The following is a 19,747-nucleotide window of genomic DNA, read 5'->3' as shown; positions in this document are numbered from 1 at the left end:
CTCCTTGTGATGTGTTGTTTGGTGCACAAGCCAAGAAAAAATGGGGGGGGGGGATGTTTCATTTTCTGCTGCATTATGCAAGACTTGATCAATTCAAAAACCAACTGTCTCTTTATTGCCCTCTGGTGGACAGTAAAAAGTACCTCACCTTGAGGGAATTGGACGCTCAAAAATAAAAAAGAAAAGATCCTTTACAAATGGAAAATATCAAAATACACTGCCCACATGGCTATCAAAAACATAGATGTATATACAATGGAAATATAGCCGATGCAACCCTGCAGTCAGAGAACAAGCATACAAAAACTGAAAGCTCATACATGATCATCTATTCTTATATCTCACAAACGCACACATTCGCTCTCTTAAGCATTTTAAGGACACGCAAACACACATACACACTCATAACAAAGCGTACATCTGCTTACAAACCCGCTGTCTCCCTCCCTGCCCAAAGTCAAATGTTTAACCCGGTTTCCTCCCATCTTAAACTTGTCTCCTAATTGGCTGGGAGAGGCAAGCCACTCCCTCCTCAACTGTCTTTCTCTAAAGTTGCTGCAGCCAGAGTGACTGTGGTGACGGGCTGCCCTGTGGCGGTGGCCAGCGTGACTGTGTTGACGGGCTGGCCAAGGCCGTGCAGCTGAACTCGAGCGAGTTTCTTCTGTTCGCACTCCGTGACCAGGTTGTTGAGCTCTGCAGCGCTGTATCCAATCAGAGTCCTCAGGTCGCACACAAACTTGTAGACAAAGCGCTTACCCTGCACTTTGCTGATCATGTCTCCGTCATAGTAGTACCTGTAGAGAGGAGACAAGATAGTGTTTTTGTTGAAGTTTTAATATTATTTAAAACAATTAAAAAAATGATATATTGCTACTAGTTGCATCTCTCCAAAAGCACCTAAACCAGAGAAAGGAAATGAAATGCACCTGAGTGCTCTGCTTAGTTTCTCGTAGTTCATGGTGGGCTTGTTCTTGCGTTGACCCCATTTCTGAGCTACCAGCTCAGGCTGATTGAGTTTGAACTCGCCTTCCTCTCCCACCCAGGAAATGCAGTCCCGAGAGTCCTTATCCGTCAGCAGCTCCAGGAGAAACTGCCACAGCTGAATCTGACCGTTATTACCTGAGAGGTCACACAACACAATAATAATCAACTCAAAATCATTTATTAAGAGTTGTGCATGGTATTTTTCTTAGTATGAGGGTTGGGCAAGTTTAGAATTTAAATAATGGCTTCCATTAAATTGTTGATTTGCGATTTGCACCACAGGATGCTGAATTTGGAATGACAGGAAGAGGAAAATGCTTATAAAACGGATAGTTTTGGTCCTTGTTTCTGATTGGTTGAGCCATCTCCCAAGCTGTTGTAAATTACTCTACAAACATACACCTGTGATAAATATTAAAATAACTATTTTTTTATGAACTAACTGTTTTATAAAAGCAATAAGCCCGGTTAAGCTGTGTTTTAGATTGAATTTAGAAGCTGGGGTGGGGGGTTGGGCACTACTCTCCATGTCGGCTTATTGCTTTATTCTCCACCATGGTCCATAAAATGAAAGTCAATTTATTCAATAAAATGAAGACATTAGATTAAGATTTCTGACATTTCATCAATATGTAAACTACCGGTCTCTTACGCTGACAAAATGCAATAAAAACAGTAATATTGTGAAATATTACAATTTAAAAGAACTGTTTTTACTCCAGTCTTCAGTGTCACATGATCCTTCTGAAATCGTTCTAATATGATGATTCGCAGAGCAAAGAAACAACAAAAAACAACCATCAGTTGAAAACGTACTATTTTTGTGGAAACCATGATGCATTTTTTTTCAGGATTATTTTGATGAATCGAAAGTTTAAAAGAACAACAGTTGCTTCCCGCTAACCGTTAATTTGTCCTTCCTGAATAAAATAATTAATTTCTTTTTTTTTTATTATTATACTGACCTCACACAATACATTATATAGGTGGCATTTCAAAGATTACTTACTAATTTCATCATCAATATATTAGATAATATTGTATAATATTTAATACATTAACAATTTATACTGAAAAATGGCATGTATTTAACACACCACTTACATTAATTTATTTCAAACAAGCATTATAATATTGATAAACCTGCGCTTTTACACAGTGTTTGTATGTACCTGTGCGGTTGCCAGGGGAGCTGCGCTCCTCTCCTGAGATCCGGGGGGCTCGGGGTGTTTTGTTGTGCTTCATCACCTTAATGGCTGTGGGTGTGGCCTGCTGCACAGGGGCAGGAATGATCTGCATAGCTGGAGAATATCAAGAAACTGTTACCCAGAAGACCAACACATGCTCCTTTCATCGAAAAGCTTAAGTGTTGCCTGGAGACACAAAACTGCCCTTTGAGCAACAGTCATGTGCAGGTTATATAAAGTGTTACTCAAGAAGGTACTCAAAAAGTGCTTTTGTTGATGATTCAGGATCTATAGATACTCACGTTGATCAATGGTGACTGTTGCTTCCTGACCCTGATCCTGACTTGCAAGTACATCTGCACAGAGCATTACAAAGATTGAAAATTGGCTAAAAATATTGTGATTGCATCAGGGAGGGTTGCATTTGAGAATACACACCACACACACTCTTTCGTTTGTGAAACTTACACTTGCGTAGAAGCTCCAGGTGGCTCCACAGGATCTCTCCGCTAGGCACTCTCTGGAGGAACTCCTCCTGGCTAAAAGCACAGAGCTGGCGGCCGGGGATGTGAATGCCACCCACCTCCATTTCCTCAATCCCAAACTCCTTCATAACCCAAACTGCCCAGTGGATCACCTGATCTGCTGTCCACTGCACCGGGTCTGACATAAAGACACAAACCTTATCAGATGGATTTACTCTGTTTGTAAAAATGCAATGATCCGACAATGACATTACATTGGAGCATATACAAATTTGATTTTATTATAGTTTAAAGTTATAATTTGTAGTAAGTGTATTACATATTCGTTTATCTAAAAATGCAATTCCTGACCTATTTTCAGAAGTAAACTTGCTATTAATTGCACCAATTAATTGTATCATGATTCCTTTCACAATTTAATTGTCATTTCATATTTCAAGAAGCATCTCATTATTTAGAATAAATACATGCAGTAATTAGTGTTAAAAAGAATGAACACTAGAATTTCTTTCTTCTAACAAAGAATTTTTTTTAAAAGAAATTTTGACTTTTATTCAGCAAGGACACTTTAAATTGATCGAAAGTGACAGCAAATACATTTATGTTACAAAATATACAATATACAACACATTGTGGAATGTGCCTATCTATAGGTGAAGACCACCTCTGCAGAAGAAAATCAACGCCTACTTCATCATTGCAATGTTGGCCCCGCCCACTGGTGTGTTAGTGAGATGACGAGGAGAGAAGAGTGATACAGGATCACTGGACTAAAAATAACATAACCACTTTCCTAGCATTAGGATCCCTTGGAAGGTAATTTATTTCCAACAATGTGAATGTCTCACTTGAGCTTTATTTAGTTGTTTTTGGTAAATCAGTCGCAATTTTTGTGCAGGCTTTGCAAACAGACTTTTATGATATGGATTCGACAATAATGCAACAACATGCAAGTAACGGTGTTAATTCCACTGCCTGATCTGTAAAAAGTGATTTCTGATAGGTAATGTTTCATGTAGTTACAGTCAGATGTTCTTTGTCTGTGTCAGTAAAACAAACCAGTGACTAAACAGTCAGCTTCACATTGTTTCTCTTACTAGGATGAAAATATTCTGTTATTTCAACTGTGATTAAATTATACATAGAAAAGGATCAAAGAACACTCCCTTTACAATCGCTGGAGCTGTCAATCAAAGTGCGAGTTTATCAGTAACAGAGTTCTGGACTCTCGTCAAAACTCCTCTTATAATCAATGAATCTCTTATTTACATTGTGTTTGCACTGTTAGTTATGATGAAAGCAATCGTTAGTGTGCAAAAATTGAGTTGCAATGATGAGATCACTGCATTCATGCGCTCAACATATCTGTGATCGGCTAAATGCTCATCACTGCAACCTTTCATACCACAATCTAAATAAATATAATGCCATAGATCTAAATATAATTCTGTAATCACATGTAATACTTAAAACGAGGCGGAGGTGGTGAAATCCTTAACATGTATTTTAATAATAAGATAATGAAATTTGTATTTTTTGTAGACCATCATATACTGTGTTTCCCACAGTATTTTTGTGGGTGGAGCTCAGTACCTCTAGGGGGGTCTGGGGGCATGCCCCCCCGTAACAAAATTTTGTACATTTTAAATTTAAACATTTTTTACACTTTGAGTCACCCGAAACCACTGTTAGCATTAAATAATCCACGCCAACTGCCCGAACCTATGATTTTCTCTGATTTAGATATCTTTATCTGATCATCATATTACAATTATTCAAATTCTCAGTGTTAAGCATGATAATATGGTAACATATCACACTGAAGTAGGCTAATTTAAAATTAACATTTATTTAAAATTAAAGTTCTTCTTTTGTCAAAATTACATTTCTTTAATAGCCTAAACAGAGGCTTTACTCCCTTCAAACTTAAATTGTTACTGTTGCAAAACACTCTTATCAGAATAATTTTTTTACCTTTATAATGGGCATTTTTTTCCCTAATTTTATTAAATGTATGCTCCATTTTTCATTTTAAATTCTTAAATTTGATTAATACATTTAATTAGAATAATGAGACACTATAAGGCTGTTACCAATCAAATTAAACAATTTACATAGAAAAATTACAACTGTATTAAATGAGATTATGAGATTGTTTTAAATATTTTTTGAATATACAAATAAGGAATGTTGAAAAGAATGTTTAGTGTTCCTGTGAGATGGAGTGTTATGGTTCTGCTGTGATCTTTGTTTGGAACTATATTTGCTGCTGAAACAGAACAAAAACAGTCATTGCATTTAAAATGTAGCAGGCCTAAGTGACTTAATTTTAACTATTTGTTTATTGATTTATGAAATCTCCGTAAATCAAACGTTTCAAACGTGTCTCCATTTCAAACGTGATTGTAATCAGGAAAACAGCACTCTGGTGTGATTTTTCTTAACTGTATAATATGTTATAAATAAATGCGCGAGCATCAACAGCACAACTTTGTTACCGTCAGTACATTAGGTAGGCCTATATTGTCAACAAGGTTATCAATCGCCACTTACATTAAATTCTGAATCATCCTTGCATTTTCTGTGATTTTAAGGTTAAATGCATCAATCTGGTGCACTTTGAGAGCTCAAAATTAAGAGCTTCAACCGGCTTCAACCCATGAACTGTGCACATTGAACAAAGAAAAAGCATTGACTTGTACCTGGACATTAAAGAGGCTCTAACATCGTTTTAGTTATGATATAGTCTCAATCTACATTACATTATCACTGGTGTTTTAGAATGCCAAACAATTATTATTATAATGTAATAATTGTAAGGCGAGTGCCAGAAAGTCTGGGCTACCCCTCGAGAGAACAAAAGGCTCTCCTGAGAATTAACATTTGAACCCTCCCTTGCAACAGGAATATCCAAGACGCAGCCCACAGTGCAACTCACACCTCACTTTGACAATCTCCCCCTTCTCCCCCCTTCTCCTCCTCACCTGAAACTCACTGAAAACTAGGGCTGTGACGGTATGGGATTTTTTCTTACCGGGGTGAAGAAGCAACAAATCTCGCGGTTTAGCGGTTAATCAAAACAAAAGAGCAATAGTCTGAAGAAGTGTTCGGCTGTTGGGCCGCTAACTGAATCGTCAAGTCCTGCTGCTTTATTTTTCGGTCTTCAGGTTTCGAGACAGGAAAACCACAAGAAACCAAAAGGAAATCTACAACTACATTTGGATTATTAGACAATGTCGAAATAAAGTGACTCTGCAGAGTTTTGCATTCAAAGGCATGTAAAGGGAACCATTGACACAGAGAAGAAAGAGTTAACTCTTCACGTGTGCTCGCGCTCATGACCGCTAACAGTTCCTGAACACAAACAACGATCAAATGCACATCGGCGGATCTTCTTCTGTCTGTTCTCCAAAATGTAATGAAATGTATATTTCTTCAAGCATGTTTAAACTGGTTAACTGACAATGTCTAAGGCAGGCAAAGGCATTTTTCAAGTCGATTTCGTTACAAAATAAAGTTACAAAATATGAGAAAAGTGATGTGTCCCTTAAAGGTGTTCCCTCCACCAGATCCTCCATTCTGATCTCACAGTTGTGAGCCCCTCACTAGGGGACCAACATCTAATTATAATGACAGACACCACCATTTGGTAAGCAAATTTAACTATCTGGGTTTATAAGGAAAATGGGCAGATGTTCGGGAAATCTGTAACTAGATTTTCCCACACGATCGCTGTGTGCAGTATTTCGTTGCCAGGTAAATATTTCTTTAATTCTTAGCTTCCCAAATTGTTATGGTATTTGATTGACCGATGATTTTATTGTATGAATTGGATTTTTGAATTATTGCTTTATTACCTGGTCAATAGATTGTAAAAATTTGATTTTATTCTGACTGATTCTAAGATTGTTTTCCCAAGTAGATTATCGGATTTGTATATTCTGCGTCAGATTAGTGATGACTAATATTTGACATCAATTCAAGTGTACTTGGTTTGCAAGAGGCAAGTTAGTTCCGTTTAGAGCAGCGAAATGCTGTTTGATCAACCTAAATATCTGGGTGTGCCTAATTACCTCTGTCTTAAAGGGTTAGTTCACCCAAAAATGAAAATTATGTCATTAATGACTCACCCTCATGTCGTTCCAAGCCCGTAAGACCTCTGTTCATCTTCGGAACACAGTTTAAGATATTTTAGATTTAGTCCGAGAGTTTTCTGTCCCTCCATTGAAAATCTATGTACCGTATACTGTCCTTTTCCAGAACGGCAATAAAGACATCATCAAAGTAGTCCACGTGACCTTAGGGGGTTAGTTCGAATTTTTTGAAGCATCGAAAATACATTTTTTTCCAAAAATAACTAAAACGATGACTTTATTCAGCATTGTATTCTCTTCCGGTTCTGTGGTCAATCAGCGTTCACGAGGCCAGTGACGCTGCTGACGTAAGACGCTGCTGACGTGTATCTGGTGCGTCCGTGTATTCGGGTTCAAATAAATATGTCTGGTTAAAAAAAATGCAAGTCTTCCCCTGTGTCGAAATCCTTAGACATGTTTGCAAAGATTGTTTTGTTTACAGCGTGTGTCTCCCTCAGACTGTAAACGAAGCTCGAGCGCACCAGATAACACGTCAGCTCGTCTTACGTCAGCAGACTCATGAACGTGAGAAATCACGGGCTTGGCCAATCCAAACTATTATAAGAGAAGTATAGTTGGTCGACCTATAATAGTGGCCAAAACCTCTACAGAAGTAAAACGATTAAATTAAGGTCAAGTGTATGCAATTCCATGAGGGCTATCGAAATATCTTTGATCGAGTAAGGGTGAATCCGACCGTCTAAGATATTAGCCAATTTCCTCTGTTTGGTGAACAAAACTGGCGAGCTTGTATTGTGAAACCTGCGGAAGACGCAAGGACCTCCAAGTGATATAGCTTCCTAATCTGAGAGGGTAAAACATAATTAAAGAGTTAAAAAAAAGTAATCAAACATTCGCTCACTTTTAAAGATACCCAGATATCATTAAAACCCTTTTCATTTATGGAGTGAGATGAAATAAGTCAATACATATGAAAAAATTTATTTCATTTAATCTTGAATGTTGCGGAAAAGGAAAGACAGTAAGACGCAGAGACCTTCACCCGCTGACCGGAAAACCTTCTTTGGGCCGATCCACCCGGGCCTTACATAATGATTTATATAATTATTCCTATGACATAAAATCCATATAGCCTATAAATGTACTGTACAAATGAAAATGAATATATTTCAAATGTATATTTTACATTACACTATATTATTTGCACAGTATTATTTGTTTGCACAATTTTGCTTAGACTTGCTTGAAAAAAATTAAAAATAAACTTGACTAAAGAAATAGCTGAATCGTGGTGACTGGTCAGTAGACGAAGTGCAGACGTTCCTCTCGTTGGTAGCAGAGGAGCGGATCCAGCGAGACATGAAGTTTTTCAGCAACTTTAACGAACAATCTATAAACCCACCCACTTTGAAGCGGTAGCCTACTAAACTGCAGTGGAAAAGCAGAGCGCAGCGAGCCGTGCTGAGTCTTACCTTGCGGTGAAAAAGCGCCATAAGTTGTCCTCAAAAACGAAATGAATGTAAGCGACGCGCTCATTTTTCCAGGCCCGCCGATGCCGCGGCGAGATGAAAACCAGAGATGGGGGACTCGAGTCACATGACTTGACTCGAGTCACAAATTTAAGGACTTGCTTGACTAAATTAAGAAAATGACTTGACTTTACTTTGACTTGAGATCCAATGACTCGAGACTTATATATTGAGCCTATAAACACTAGAAATTGACCATATTCATACAAGAAGATTTGCTGTACACATAATAACTGGCAAGGGATATCGGACACGACCATCACAACCTCAAACTTCATTCACCACGTCTAAAAGTAAGCTATGGCTTGTTTAAACTGTTTGTTATAGTTAACCTGTTAACCGTTGCCAGAGCGCCGGCGCACTGAAGTGTTTTTTTGTTTAAATAGTTCAGTTACTATCAGATTTAAAGTTATTACCCTGTTAAGCTTCAATCCCACTTTTGAAAAATCCCCAGAAATGGCATACCCAAACTAAAACACATACAGTTCATGAACCCTTTGTACTAAAAGCACAAGTATGATCTCATTTGAAAGCTGACACCTGGTAGTTTATTGCAAATGTAGAATTAATTATTGTCATAATGAAAAAATAGTTATAAATAGCTTCAAAGTTTCGTAAAGTTATTAGATTTTTTTTATTATGAAATATCTTCATAAAAATAATATTGAAGTTGGCATTCTATCAATCTATGAATGCACTGCAGCTAAAGCCACATGTCTGACCATGTTGTATTTAAAATCTGAAGATGACAAGTCTAAAACTCTGTATTTAGTAAAATGTTTTTCAAGATCATTTCATATGACTTTATTTTGATTAGACTCTAAAATGCAAACTGATGTTTATTTTCAAGTTCTAAGTATCTATTCAGTCTGTTGTCTCTATGGTTTTGTGGTGCAAACGAGCCCCATTCAGTCTCAGTCTTTCCTGCACACAATCACACCTCTCCGGCCTGGTTATGGCTCTAAATATGTTTTTCTTTTGTCTTCATTATAATTACTAACAACTGGCTATTCACGCTGTTTTAATCCCTAATTTCTTTTTTTTTAAGTTCTCACTTCACATTTGAAACTGTATCAAATGACCTTCTAGAAAAAAGAAACATTTCAGTAAGCATTCTTATTTAGAAAAAAATCATAAATATAACAACTAGGTGGCAGGTGCACCTAGGCCTAGCTAGCATGTTAGCTTAGCACAACATCAATACACGACAATTTATGAGATTAAACCATGTTTGTTCTCCAAACTTACTTTATAGGGCAAGTTGAGTGTTTGTAAATAACCTTCTGTGATCTGATTTGGCTTCAGATAAAAAAAATCAGACAGAAAATATATTATTTTATAGTATTCTGCACGATGATAAAGTCTATATCGATTAGCATTACATTATAAATATAATCTATTATTATGAAAATACCTGACATGGCTCGAAAAACACAGGTAAATCAAATATCATTGCAATCATGTTTATTGTCTTCAAAACGTCTTTATCTGCATTTTACAGCGATCTCTGGAAGCTTTGTGTATAGGGATGTCACATGATTATGGCTCTTCTTCGTGTGTTCCATATATGGACTGCATGTGCACACAGCGCCCTCAGGCTGCCAGTATGGATTGAAAACACAGTACATCAGAGTATCCAGCGCTCATAATGATTACATCGGCCCATTTGGGTATAAATTCAATAAATATTATTCCTGTCTATATAAATCTATAGTAAACCTATGAGAATCTATTAATATTTCTCCAAATCTGCACATTTTTTAGCTAAAAGCCCTGAGGGACGTTGTTTTGTCAAGCACTGTCATGACGACCTCACAGGAGTTTTTTTCTGAATGAGACCGGCTGACGCTCATAATTCATATTAAAGGTATCGACTCATTTTTTGATTACATAACTCCTGACACAAATTAAGACATAACTGTCACTATACGTTTCTCAGAATACAATAGTGGTCAAATTCTGAAACTTGAGTCTTATATCTTTTCAATGATGTATAGTTTGTCAAGGTAATTTGACTAACATTAAATCTAGAGAGAATAGTGGTCAAAACAGCATGCCTCTTTATACAAAATAATGTTTTCAAATGTAGCTTAAGGCTGTCAATAGATTCAAATGATAATTAATAATGGCATTAGTTTTGTATAACGTGCATAAGTTCACACAGACATTTGCCACAGTTTCTTTCAAATCACGCTTTAAAGCCAAATATGTCACTCTTTCCAATGACGAAAAACAACAGAAAACTGTTAATGATGTTTCGGCGTATTTTATGTTACTCTTGAAGCAGGGTCAGATGTTATCAGGGGGTTGGAGGGCAAAATAGCAGCAGGATTAATATGCACCCAAAATTCAAGATGTTTTTTTTTACATTTATAACAAATAATATTAATAAAAACATTTTCTAGAATATTGGCGCGATTGCAAATGTGATAATGATTTTATACAACAGTTCAGTAAACAAAGAGTGAATATTGTGATTTGACATTTTAGACGTAATATTGTAAATATTCTCTGTTTTTGCTCTATTTCTCCAATGACAATAGTTCCAAACAAAATCCAGGGTTTTTGTGATTCAGTGACCTAGTTGCTTAGTTCCAGAATGAATCTTCCGTTTGGAACGAATCAGTTGAATGAATGCTTCTATGACTCGTACATTAAGACAGTGATTTGGCGGTTTTAATTTCACAATTAAAAAAAATATAATTTATTATTTTTTAGCATCTAATTTTTTCTATGGTAAAATGATTATATTTAAATCATTAATCTCATAACATTATTTAAGGTGTTTAAATTGCAGTATAAATGCATGGTTAGAAAAAAAAATGGTTAGAACATAGTTCGAAAAAAATGTCCATGCAAATCAATTTAAAGGTTCAAATATTAGCTCTTAGGGCTGGGTAAAAAATATCGATTTCTCGATTTTAATCGATTCTCATTTTTACGAACCGATATCGATTCTTAAATCCCAAGAATCGATTAGTCATCCTGTTTTCAGTTGATGAATGAATGGAACATTGTAGCGCGCATCCCATCCAATAAACGCAATAATCTTTGTGCTTTGTTACTATTGATATGAAACAAAGTCTCAGATTTCAAATTACGTCCATTTTCTTACGAAATTCAAAAACATAAATACCGTTTTGGCGCTGTGGCGTGAGATCGCTCTGGCGCGCTCAGCTCAAGAGAAGCAGCAGCGCCGAGCACACATAATCTTCTCTTCCGCCTTAATATTACCAGTTACAGCGTGAAATAAACATGAATGAGCACCTGAAAGTGTGTTAAAAGATAGAGTATAACTTATCGAAATCATTGTTGTCACATGGAATCGCTCAATCATTGTTTCAACCGAGGAAAGACGTCAGTGAAACAGCTTGTAAACAATGTCATGTAACGTCACATTTACCTCAGAAAAACCATATCCAGTGACCATGAACTCGTTAGTCAGCTAGAAAAATTAACTCTAGAGAGGAGCATTTTGCTAAATATATGCACCATATTACATATGCATTTTATGTTAATTTATAATTATTTTATGTTTTTCAATATTTAATGCACGTTTGAATAAATCTGGCAAGTCTTTATGACAGCTACCATTTAAATATTTATATTTCATATAACTTTATTATTAGAAAAATAAACAAAAGTGTAATTGTTTGTATACAAATCAGTAAATCTTTACCTTTAATATTAGGCTATAGTAGGCTAATGAAACAATTTTAATGATACAACTGACTCCCATAGTTTACAGCATTGGTTAAGAGATTTGTTTTCCTTGAGAAAATTTGCCATGTATTGTACCTGATATCCAAAATAATCAATATTGAATCGAATCGAATCGTAATCGAAATCGAATCGAATTGCAAGCTTGTGAATCGAAATCGAATCCAATTGTGAAATTTGTGTCAATACCCAGCCCTATTAGCTCTTGATGAGAAAGTTAATGTCTGCCGGTGATATTCCATAAAAAAAATATATAAGCAAAGTTAAACATATGACATTTACTATAAAACCAATATAATTAATTCATTACATTTGTGAATTTACCTTCAAATGTTTTACTTTCAAATTTTGATAATCATAAATGCATGCTATAATAAATTATATGAATATACTATTAAAGGGTAACTAAACCCCTGGTCAAAGCCCGACTCCACCCACTGGCAGTATTTGAAAAATGCTAGAAAAGTGGGCAGAGCCCAGCGGAGATAGAGGGGACGAACTGAGGGCGGGGCTGAGCGGGGGGACGTGCCCCTGAGACCCGCAGAGACGGATTAATTGACAGCTGCTGTCAGACTGGCTAACATGGAGAGCAACTGGAGTGGCGCAAGTAGCTTTGCAACAGAGCGGTCATTTGAAGTCTTTTCTTCCCCACCTTCACCTGATTTTTCTGCCTTTTAAGAGGACCAAATCTGAGGTGTGGTCATATTTTGGCTTTTACAAAAGTCCTGAGGGAAACTTAATCGATGATGGTCACCCTGTCTGCAGAACATGCACAAAAAAAGTATCTGCAATACACTTCAAAATGTTGTTTTGAGTTTAAATATTTTATCTCACTCACTTGAAATAAACGTGAAGCTTCCACGAAGAAAAGTTCACATTAATGTTTTAAATCGTACCTGTTTATAAATCCATTTTGTACAGCGTACAAAACAATCGTCCAGACAAGATGATCACAACAATATTACCAAACTCTGTAAACAATAAATTAACTCTGATTTCATTTTCAATACAATCAAAAACGGAGACGCAAGACAGCAAGTTGTATTTGAATGAAAGGAGAGAGCACGTCCGTTGTGATGCATGGATTTGCGCTGTGTTATAATGCGTTGCTATTGACGACGGTCAGAAGGAAATGCCACAGAATAGAATCTTGCCTTAAAAAGTGCATAGAGCTTAGGGTTGTAACGGTATACCGGTATGACGGTTTATCAGATATTGACATGTAGACATGTGCCGGTATTCGGTAATGCGATAAATCGCGGTAATGAATATGCACGATATTGTTATCGCGGGGACTTCGAAATACCGTGAAAAATAATAGATCCGAATTTAGATTTTTAGAACGCGCATCAGCTTATTTTCCATCAACCGCTTAAAAAACAATGCGTATATGCTGCGCAAAACACATGTGCACTTTGATGTAAACAATCCCCACATCACATGTATAAGCACTGTGTGCATGCAGTGCGCACTCTAGTCTAATGTAAACAATCCTCACATGGAGAAGAAGCACGGCGGAAGGAGGAACGCTGCCGACTATTTATCCCCCGCATGGCTGCCAACTCTCACGCATTCAGCTTGAGACTCACGCAATTGACACTTTCACACGGTCTCGCGCCACACATCCATTTTCTCACCCAGAGAAAAATCGCGGAGCAAAGAGGACACTGACACCGACAGACTAGACAGAGCAGGTTACTTTTGATATGAAAAAAATATCAGCTCTCAGGTTTTATAACGAAATTCAGACAATAAATACTGTTTTGGTGCTTGTAAATGTGACGTGACAGATCGCGCGCCTCAGATCAAGTAAACCGATCATCTGTTACTTTTTATTAAAGATACAGTACAACCCACCGAAAGGTACGTACTTTCGATCAATCAGTGTTTTTCAACCACGGAAAGAGGTCAATAACACTGCAGGAGAACAATTATGTCACAGAACGTTACATTTACCTCAGGAAAGCCATTTAATGTTAGTTGACTATAAGAAAATAGCTATAGAGAGGAGTATTTTGCTAAATATGTGCACTATATTATTTTAATATATGTTTACTTGTCATTATATAATTGTTATTATAATGAAAATTACGGCATTTTACATTTTTATATTTATATTATTATTATATTTATATTGTATGCATTATATTTAATTTCTCTCTGTATGTTTACAGCATTATGTGAGATATATTTTTTCTTGAGAAACATTTAAATGCAGGCTATCTACTGTAGCCTACCTAATATTTATCCAAATGAGTCAATATTGAATCAAGATTGAAATTAAATCCAAGAATTTAATTGAAATCATGAAAATTGTGTTAAGCAATAATACAAACAGTAGCCTCAGTAACCATGTAAACACTATAACATGTTGTCACTAAAAAATAAAATTAATGTTTTGACAATCACAATTACACATTGTGATGCAAGTTTTTTTTTAGATACCCCCAATCCGTCTGTTTCTCTTGTGCAATTAAAATATCGTGATAATACCGTATACCGTGATAATAGCTCAATCAATTAATCGCAGCATGAAAATTTGATACCGGCACATGCCTATTGACATGTATGATTATCATATCGTGAACATTTGCTTATCCAAGGTTTTGGAAAAAAAATTAAACCAGATCTCACCAGTGCATATGCAACTTCTTTCCACTTGAGCTTAGACTTTACCAATACATGTACAGCGGAGAAAATGTCTGAGACAGAGGTCGCAAATTCTAATCTCTTTCCCCCCGCCGAAAAAAAGTTGAAATCTGCAGTGTGGGAATACTTTGGGTATCCGAAAAACGAACGCGGGGTTTTCCTTGAAGGTGGATATCCAGTTGTGTCCAGAAATGTGGACGAAGAGTGTCTGCAAAAGGAGGATATACATCGAACATGTTCTCCAATATTCGCGAACACCATCCCTCCCTGCAGATAAAGTTCCATTTACAACTTAAGGCCGTATTATTTCCATTTTGACACAGATGACACGAAAAAAGCGCAATTTGATAGATGGATGAATAAATCTAAAATATAGCTGTGCAATAAATCAAAGCGCTATGAGTGTGTGTCAAAAAACTGCTATACTGTAAATCTATATTCTGTAGTATGTGTGAGGCTCATGGTGTTTAAAGCGTCTGCCGTCTCACTCACTATATGAGGACGTGAACACATGAACATATCCAGAGCTGCTCTGAGAGAAATGAGCATTTCATAATTTTATTTAAAAGAATCATCGTTAAATACACTCTTGACTGAAACTCAAAGGAGTTTAGTACAAACTGTCAAAATAAAAGTTCATAGACTCATTTAGAAAATGAAATAAAAAATCAATAAAAAATGGTTGTTTTAATAAACTATGTTCAACCAAAAAACCCTATCTGTTTTCATTCATTTTAGGGTCATTGTAGCTGATGATTATAATTATAATGATTCTTTAATACCGTATACCGTGAAACCATGATATTTTCTGAGACGATTATCATACCGTGAAAATCTCATACGGCTACAACCCTAATAGAGCTGCTTGTTTTTATTTGCTGTTTGTTGATTTTCATATATAAAACTATCCTGATCGTTTTCAATACTCGTAATTCCAATTCCTGACTCGCTACAGTAGTTTTGACGGAAGCAGATGTATTTATACCAGGGGCTGCCAAGGGCATGGTGAGCTCGCACCAAGGGCGTGACAGAGTTCCGTTACAGAGTACCCTACTTCAGGAGCTTTCCGTTTAACCCGAAGAGGGCAGCACTCATACGTTTTTACACCATATATTTGAAAATTAAAACACTTTATACCCAAATATCAAAAAAAAATTTGTCAAATCAATGATGAACAACATTTATGAAGCTCCATTCTTACAGATCATTAACTAAAAAAAGTTGTTTTAGTGTATAGTTACCCTTTAATATTATAATGATGTTAACTTGTAACTTGACTTGACCCTTAGCAGGACTCGACTTGACTTGCTTGAAGTGAACCACTGACTTGACTTGACTTGGTTGTGTGTACTGCGACATAAGCCCAATTTATACTTCTGCGTCGAACTCACGGCGTAGCTACGCCGCAGGCTGTGTGTAGCACGCGTACCCTTCGGCGTACACTGACGCGCACCTCTCCAAAAATGTAACAACGCGTCAATTCTACGTGGAAGCAAGCGCTGTGATTGGTCTGCTAAAACCCCTCCCTCGGGTTTCACATGCTCCCTCTGCATGTGTAATTGCGCGTCAACGCAGACAATGACGCAGAAGTATAAATGAAAACCAACGCATAGTCTATAGCGTAGAGGCTCCAGCGTAGGTCCGACGCAGAAGTATAAATCAGCCTTTAGACTTGATGGTAGGGACTTGAGACTTACTTGTGACTTGGACCTGTGTGACATACTCCCACCTCTGAACAACATCTCAACTTTTCAGAATGCCGCAAACGCACCGCAGGTCATGTGACAAAAACCAATCGATCAGCTTCTGCCTTTCCCTAACAACAACATCGAAAGCTCGCCCAAACAGCTGATCATAGCTGTACAGGGCGGGTTTTTATTTCTCATCTCCATAAATATATCTAGTAGTAAAGCTATATAAAGGGCTAGAAATCAAAATCCTTTGCTGATACTTCCTCATCATCATGGAGAGCGCAGTTTATGGTTGCATAGCAACGACAGACACCTTGGGAGCGCTTTCCACAAGTTTTTAGCATAGGGATGCGCATATAAGGATAGGGGATAGGGATAGCATATGATGCGCTGCGCTATGAAACCCGTTAATTTAAGGCGCGTTTGTGTGGATCACATGATTATTATTATTTTCAGCAGACAACATTGGTTCAGAGTAGAGACAGCGTCTTTGTTCAAAAAACTTTTTTGTTTAAAAAAAAAAACCTTTATTCGCACACGTACACTTAAATGTATTTTACAGTTCCCACACATCTATTTTTAGTCGCAAAGGCAAGTGAAATGCTCGCACTGTCGAGCCCTGATTTAACTCTGAAACACGTTAATATCAACGGACTACTCACCATAGGGAATGTTCAATCGAACCTGCTCCTTGCGGTAGCCTTCCAATGCGGCCGCCCAGCGGGTCACCTGCTCTGAAGTCTCATCAGGAATGGAGGCTCGCTCCACTGCAATCACGTGTCCGTCCTCCACCAGTTGGGCTTCCTCGCCAGCAGCCGCGTCTGGATCGATCACCACCTCCACAGTCTCCACTGGTTTCACGATCTCCAGAATATTCAATTTCTCTTCACCTGAAAAAGACCACACACCCACAAGCAGGTCAAGTATTTTTTTTTATTGCTGTAAATGGGTTTTCTTTTTGCTTTCAGTAGTTCAATATAAATGGTCCTTTCAGAATTTTTGAAAGTACAAATATTCATGTAGCTCTCAATCAATATGGGCTCATAAAAGCTGCATGCATAATTATAAAAGAATTAGCAAAGTGCTCACACCGCAGGACACGTCAACTAACCAAATATTTTCAGTTGTCTGAAGGGCATGTTGACAAGTTCAGATTTGTCCAACAGCAAAACAAGATCATTGTAAACTGTTACCCTGTTTCGTGACAATCTGCACGCTGAGCTGTACTGTGCCATCTGTCTTCACTCCTTGATCGAACAGGCTGTGATCAGGATGTAGCTACATGAGGAAAGGAGCGGAGACAGGGAGTGAAGAGCTCAGCCAATAAATACAATGAGTGTGCTCAAATAAGTTTACATTAATACAGAAGCACATACTAGGATGTCCTGCAGACAAATGTCATATCCATCCAGCGGGATCTGTAGACGAGGCTCCAGTAACTTCTTTAGGTTACCGATCGGCTCATTGATGTCAATGTCTTGAGTAATCAGTTCAGCTGCTGTGATGGTTTGCTCCTCAATCCTGACATTTAGTCAAAAAAACCAGATAATTTCACAGGCACAAGATACACATTGTTCAATGAGATGATTCCACAAAACATATCACATAAAGAGGAAAAAAGGATGAGAAAGATAGAGAAATCACTTACCCTTCCTCTAAACACTCCTGTTTCTCCCGTCCATCAATCTCAATTTCAATCATTTCCTCTGTCTCACTTTTTGACATCCCTGAAACTCCTTGTCCAACTAAGCAAATGCATTAAAAAAAATTAAAAGACAAAATATTTTGCAATTAATTTAATCACAAGAAAATGTACAACTGTCAGTAACACTTTACAATAAGGCCTCCTTTGTTAATATTACTAACATTAGCTAACATGAACTAACAACACAAATTTTATTTTGTTTGTGTTTATTAGTCTTTGTTAAAGTAGTTAATAAAAATAGTGAATTGTTTCCATGTTAGTTAACATATGTATTAGCAAACATTGGCTAAGATTAATAAATGCTGCAGTGTAGACGTTTTCATCGTTAGTTTATGGAAACGGTAACAAATAAAACTTTATTGTAAAGTGTAACCAAATTATCTCATGCTTATAATCTTGTAAATAAACCTTTATTTTAAATAATTTCAAGCATTTTAAAGAACATTTAGGTTATATAAAACATCTAAATGTGAGCCAAAAGGCACTAAATGGTCAGCTTAACGCACTCAGGCTGTCAAAGAAGTCTCTGAAGTCTCATAAACTCTCACGCAACACCGAGGCTTTGCTAGAGTAGAGGCCCACCATGACATTTTCCCTGCATTAGCACTCTTATTAAACACAAGAGACGCACTTATTATTAAATATGCCATTCATTTGGTCAATCCAATTTTTATTTTAGTGTGTAGATTTAAACGCAATATTTTATTAATATAATTTCCACCAGCGACTGGGTGGGAAGACGACGCGCGAAACCATACAAACGCAGTTGCCATGTTGGAATGCTTTTGGGTTTCGTAATATAACCGCAGAATTGGGCGTAAAAGACGACTTTTTAAAACTTCTGAAACTTGCAGGGGTAGCTACACATAAAGACTTTTGATTCTGGAAAGTTAAAACGGAAATGGAAGAAACGGAAACAAAACAAGAGAAGGGCAGATGTAAAAGCAGCCGGAAATCCTGGCCGAAGTCACGGCGGCTGACAAGACTTCCGAAAACAGCCGTGCGACTGAAGAAACGAACGGAAACATCACGGTATTTAATTATGCGGAATATAATATCTATGGAAGGTACAATCATGAATGGAATATGTATGTATACCTGGCCTCTTTGTTAGCTGCTTAGCGTATGCTGACGAAAGACACGCCTGGTTGAACTGAATATATGCTCACGCGAACTGCTCGCGCTAACTTTTACCAAAACTCGCGCATCTGTTTTTTACGACCGAGTTATATACATAAACAACACCTATCGATAAAATAGTTACATTTTACAAGATCCAGAATAAAATATACTGATATCTTTACCTACTGTTTGTCGGGTGTGAGAGGGCTGGGTTATTGTCAGTTCTGTTAGCACTCCAGCTAGCTCTGTTTCCCCTCAGGATGCTAACAGTTAGCTCACGCAGAAAGCGGGAAAACTGACACGCTTATAACCTCACACACTTGTATCATTCTTATTTCTGTCCGCGTTTATCTCATATAAATTAGTATCGTGGCCCAACGTACCTCTTTATCCCGTTCAGTAAGTGCTGTGTTGGAGTTTTTTCGGACTTAAGCTGTGTGTCAAGGGCTATAGTTTAGTGTGTGTGCTAATAAGTTGAGCGAATGTTCATGCTGGTTTTTGGTCAACATTGCATTGGGGGCGGGGATGAGCTGGAGGCCTCGCTGCCCACTGACAGCAACATGTACACCCCATTCTGTGCA

At 37.2% G+C, this 19,747-nt stretch overlaps 1 protein-coding gene across 4 annotated transcripts; it reads right to left on the bottom strand.

Moving 5' to 3' along the window:
- Nucleotides 1-88: 88 nt before the first annotated feature.
- Nucleotides 89-19,681, bottom strand: gabpa (GA binding protein transcription factor subunit alpha). 4 transcript variants are annotated; one of them, XM_077215486.1, is made up of 10 exons: nt 19,550-19,681; nt 17,988-18,084; nt 17,716-17,860; nt 17,533-17,617; nt 17,002-17,229; nt 2,640-2,834; nt 2,474-2,527; nt 2,157-2,285; nt 927-1,119; nt 89-794 (listed from the first exon to the last, which is right to left on the bottom strand). In XM_077215486.1, the coding sequence occupies exons 2-10, from the start codon at nt 18,062-18,064 to the stop codon at nt 533-535; spliced, it is 1,368 nt and encodes a 455-aa protein (XP_077071601.1). In that variant the 5' UTR covers nt 18,065-18,084; nt 19,550-19,681; the 3' UTR covers nt 89-532. The 4 variants fall into 4 exon arrangements, with proteins under 4 accessions (XP_077071601.1, XP_077071602.1, XP_077071604.1 ...); XM_077215487.1 differs by having other exon boundaries at nt 19,349-19,650; XM_077215489.1 differs by having other exon boundaries at nt 19,353-19,559.
- Nucleotides 19,682-19,747: the final 66 nt, after the last annotated feature.

This window comes from Siphateles boraxobius, unplaced genomic scaffold, assembly GCF_051911475.1.
Source record: "Siphateles boraxobius isolate OS27281-9 unplaced genomic scaffold, OSU_SipBor_1 7, whole genome shotgun sequence".
NCBI classification, from domain to species: Eukaryota; Metazoa; Chordata; class Actinopteri; order Cypriniformes; family Leuciscidae; genus Siphateles; species Siphateles boraxobius.
This window is presented reverse-complemented; position numbering and strand designations above follow the sequence as displayed.

Coding starts and splice junctions, on each gene's coding strand:
- gabpa (XM_077215486.1), bottom strand. CDS start 18,064: ATGTCAAAAAGTGAGACAGAGGAAATGATTGAAATTGAGATTGATGGA. Junction 2,286..2,473: donor AACAGTCACCATTGATCAAC/GTGAGTATCTAT, acceptor GATATTCTCCAG/CTATGCAGATCATTCCTGCC. Junction 1,120..2,156: donor CTCCCCTGGCAACCGCACAG/GTACATACAAAC, acceptor GTGACCTCTCAG/GTAATAACGGTCAGATTCAG.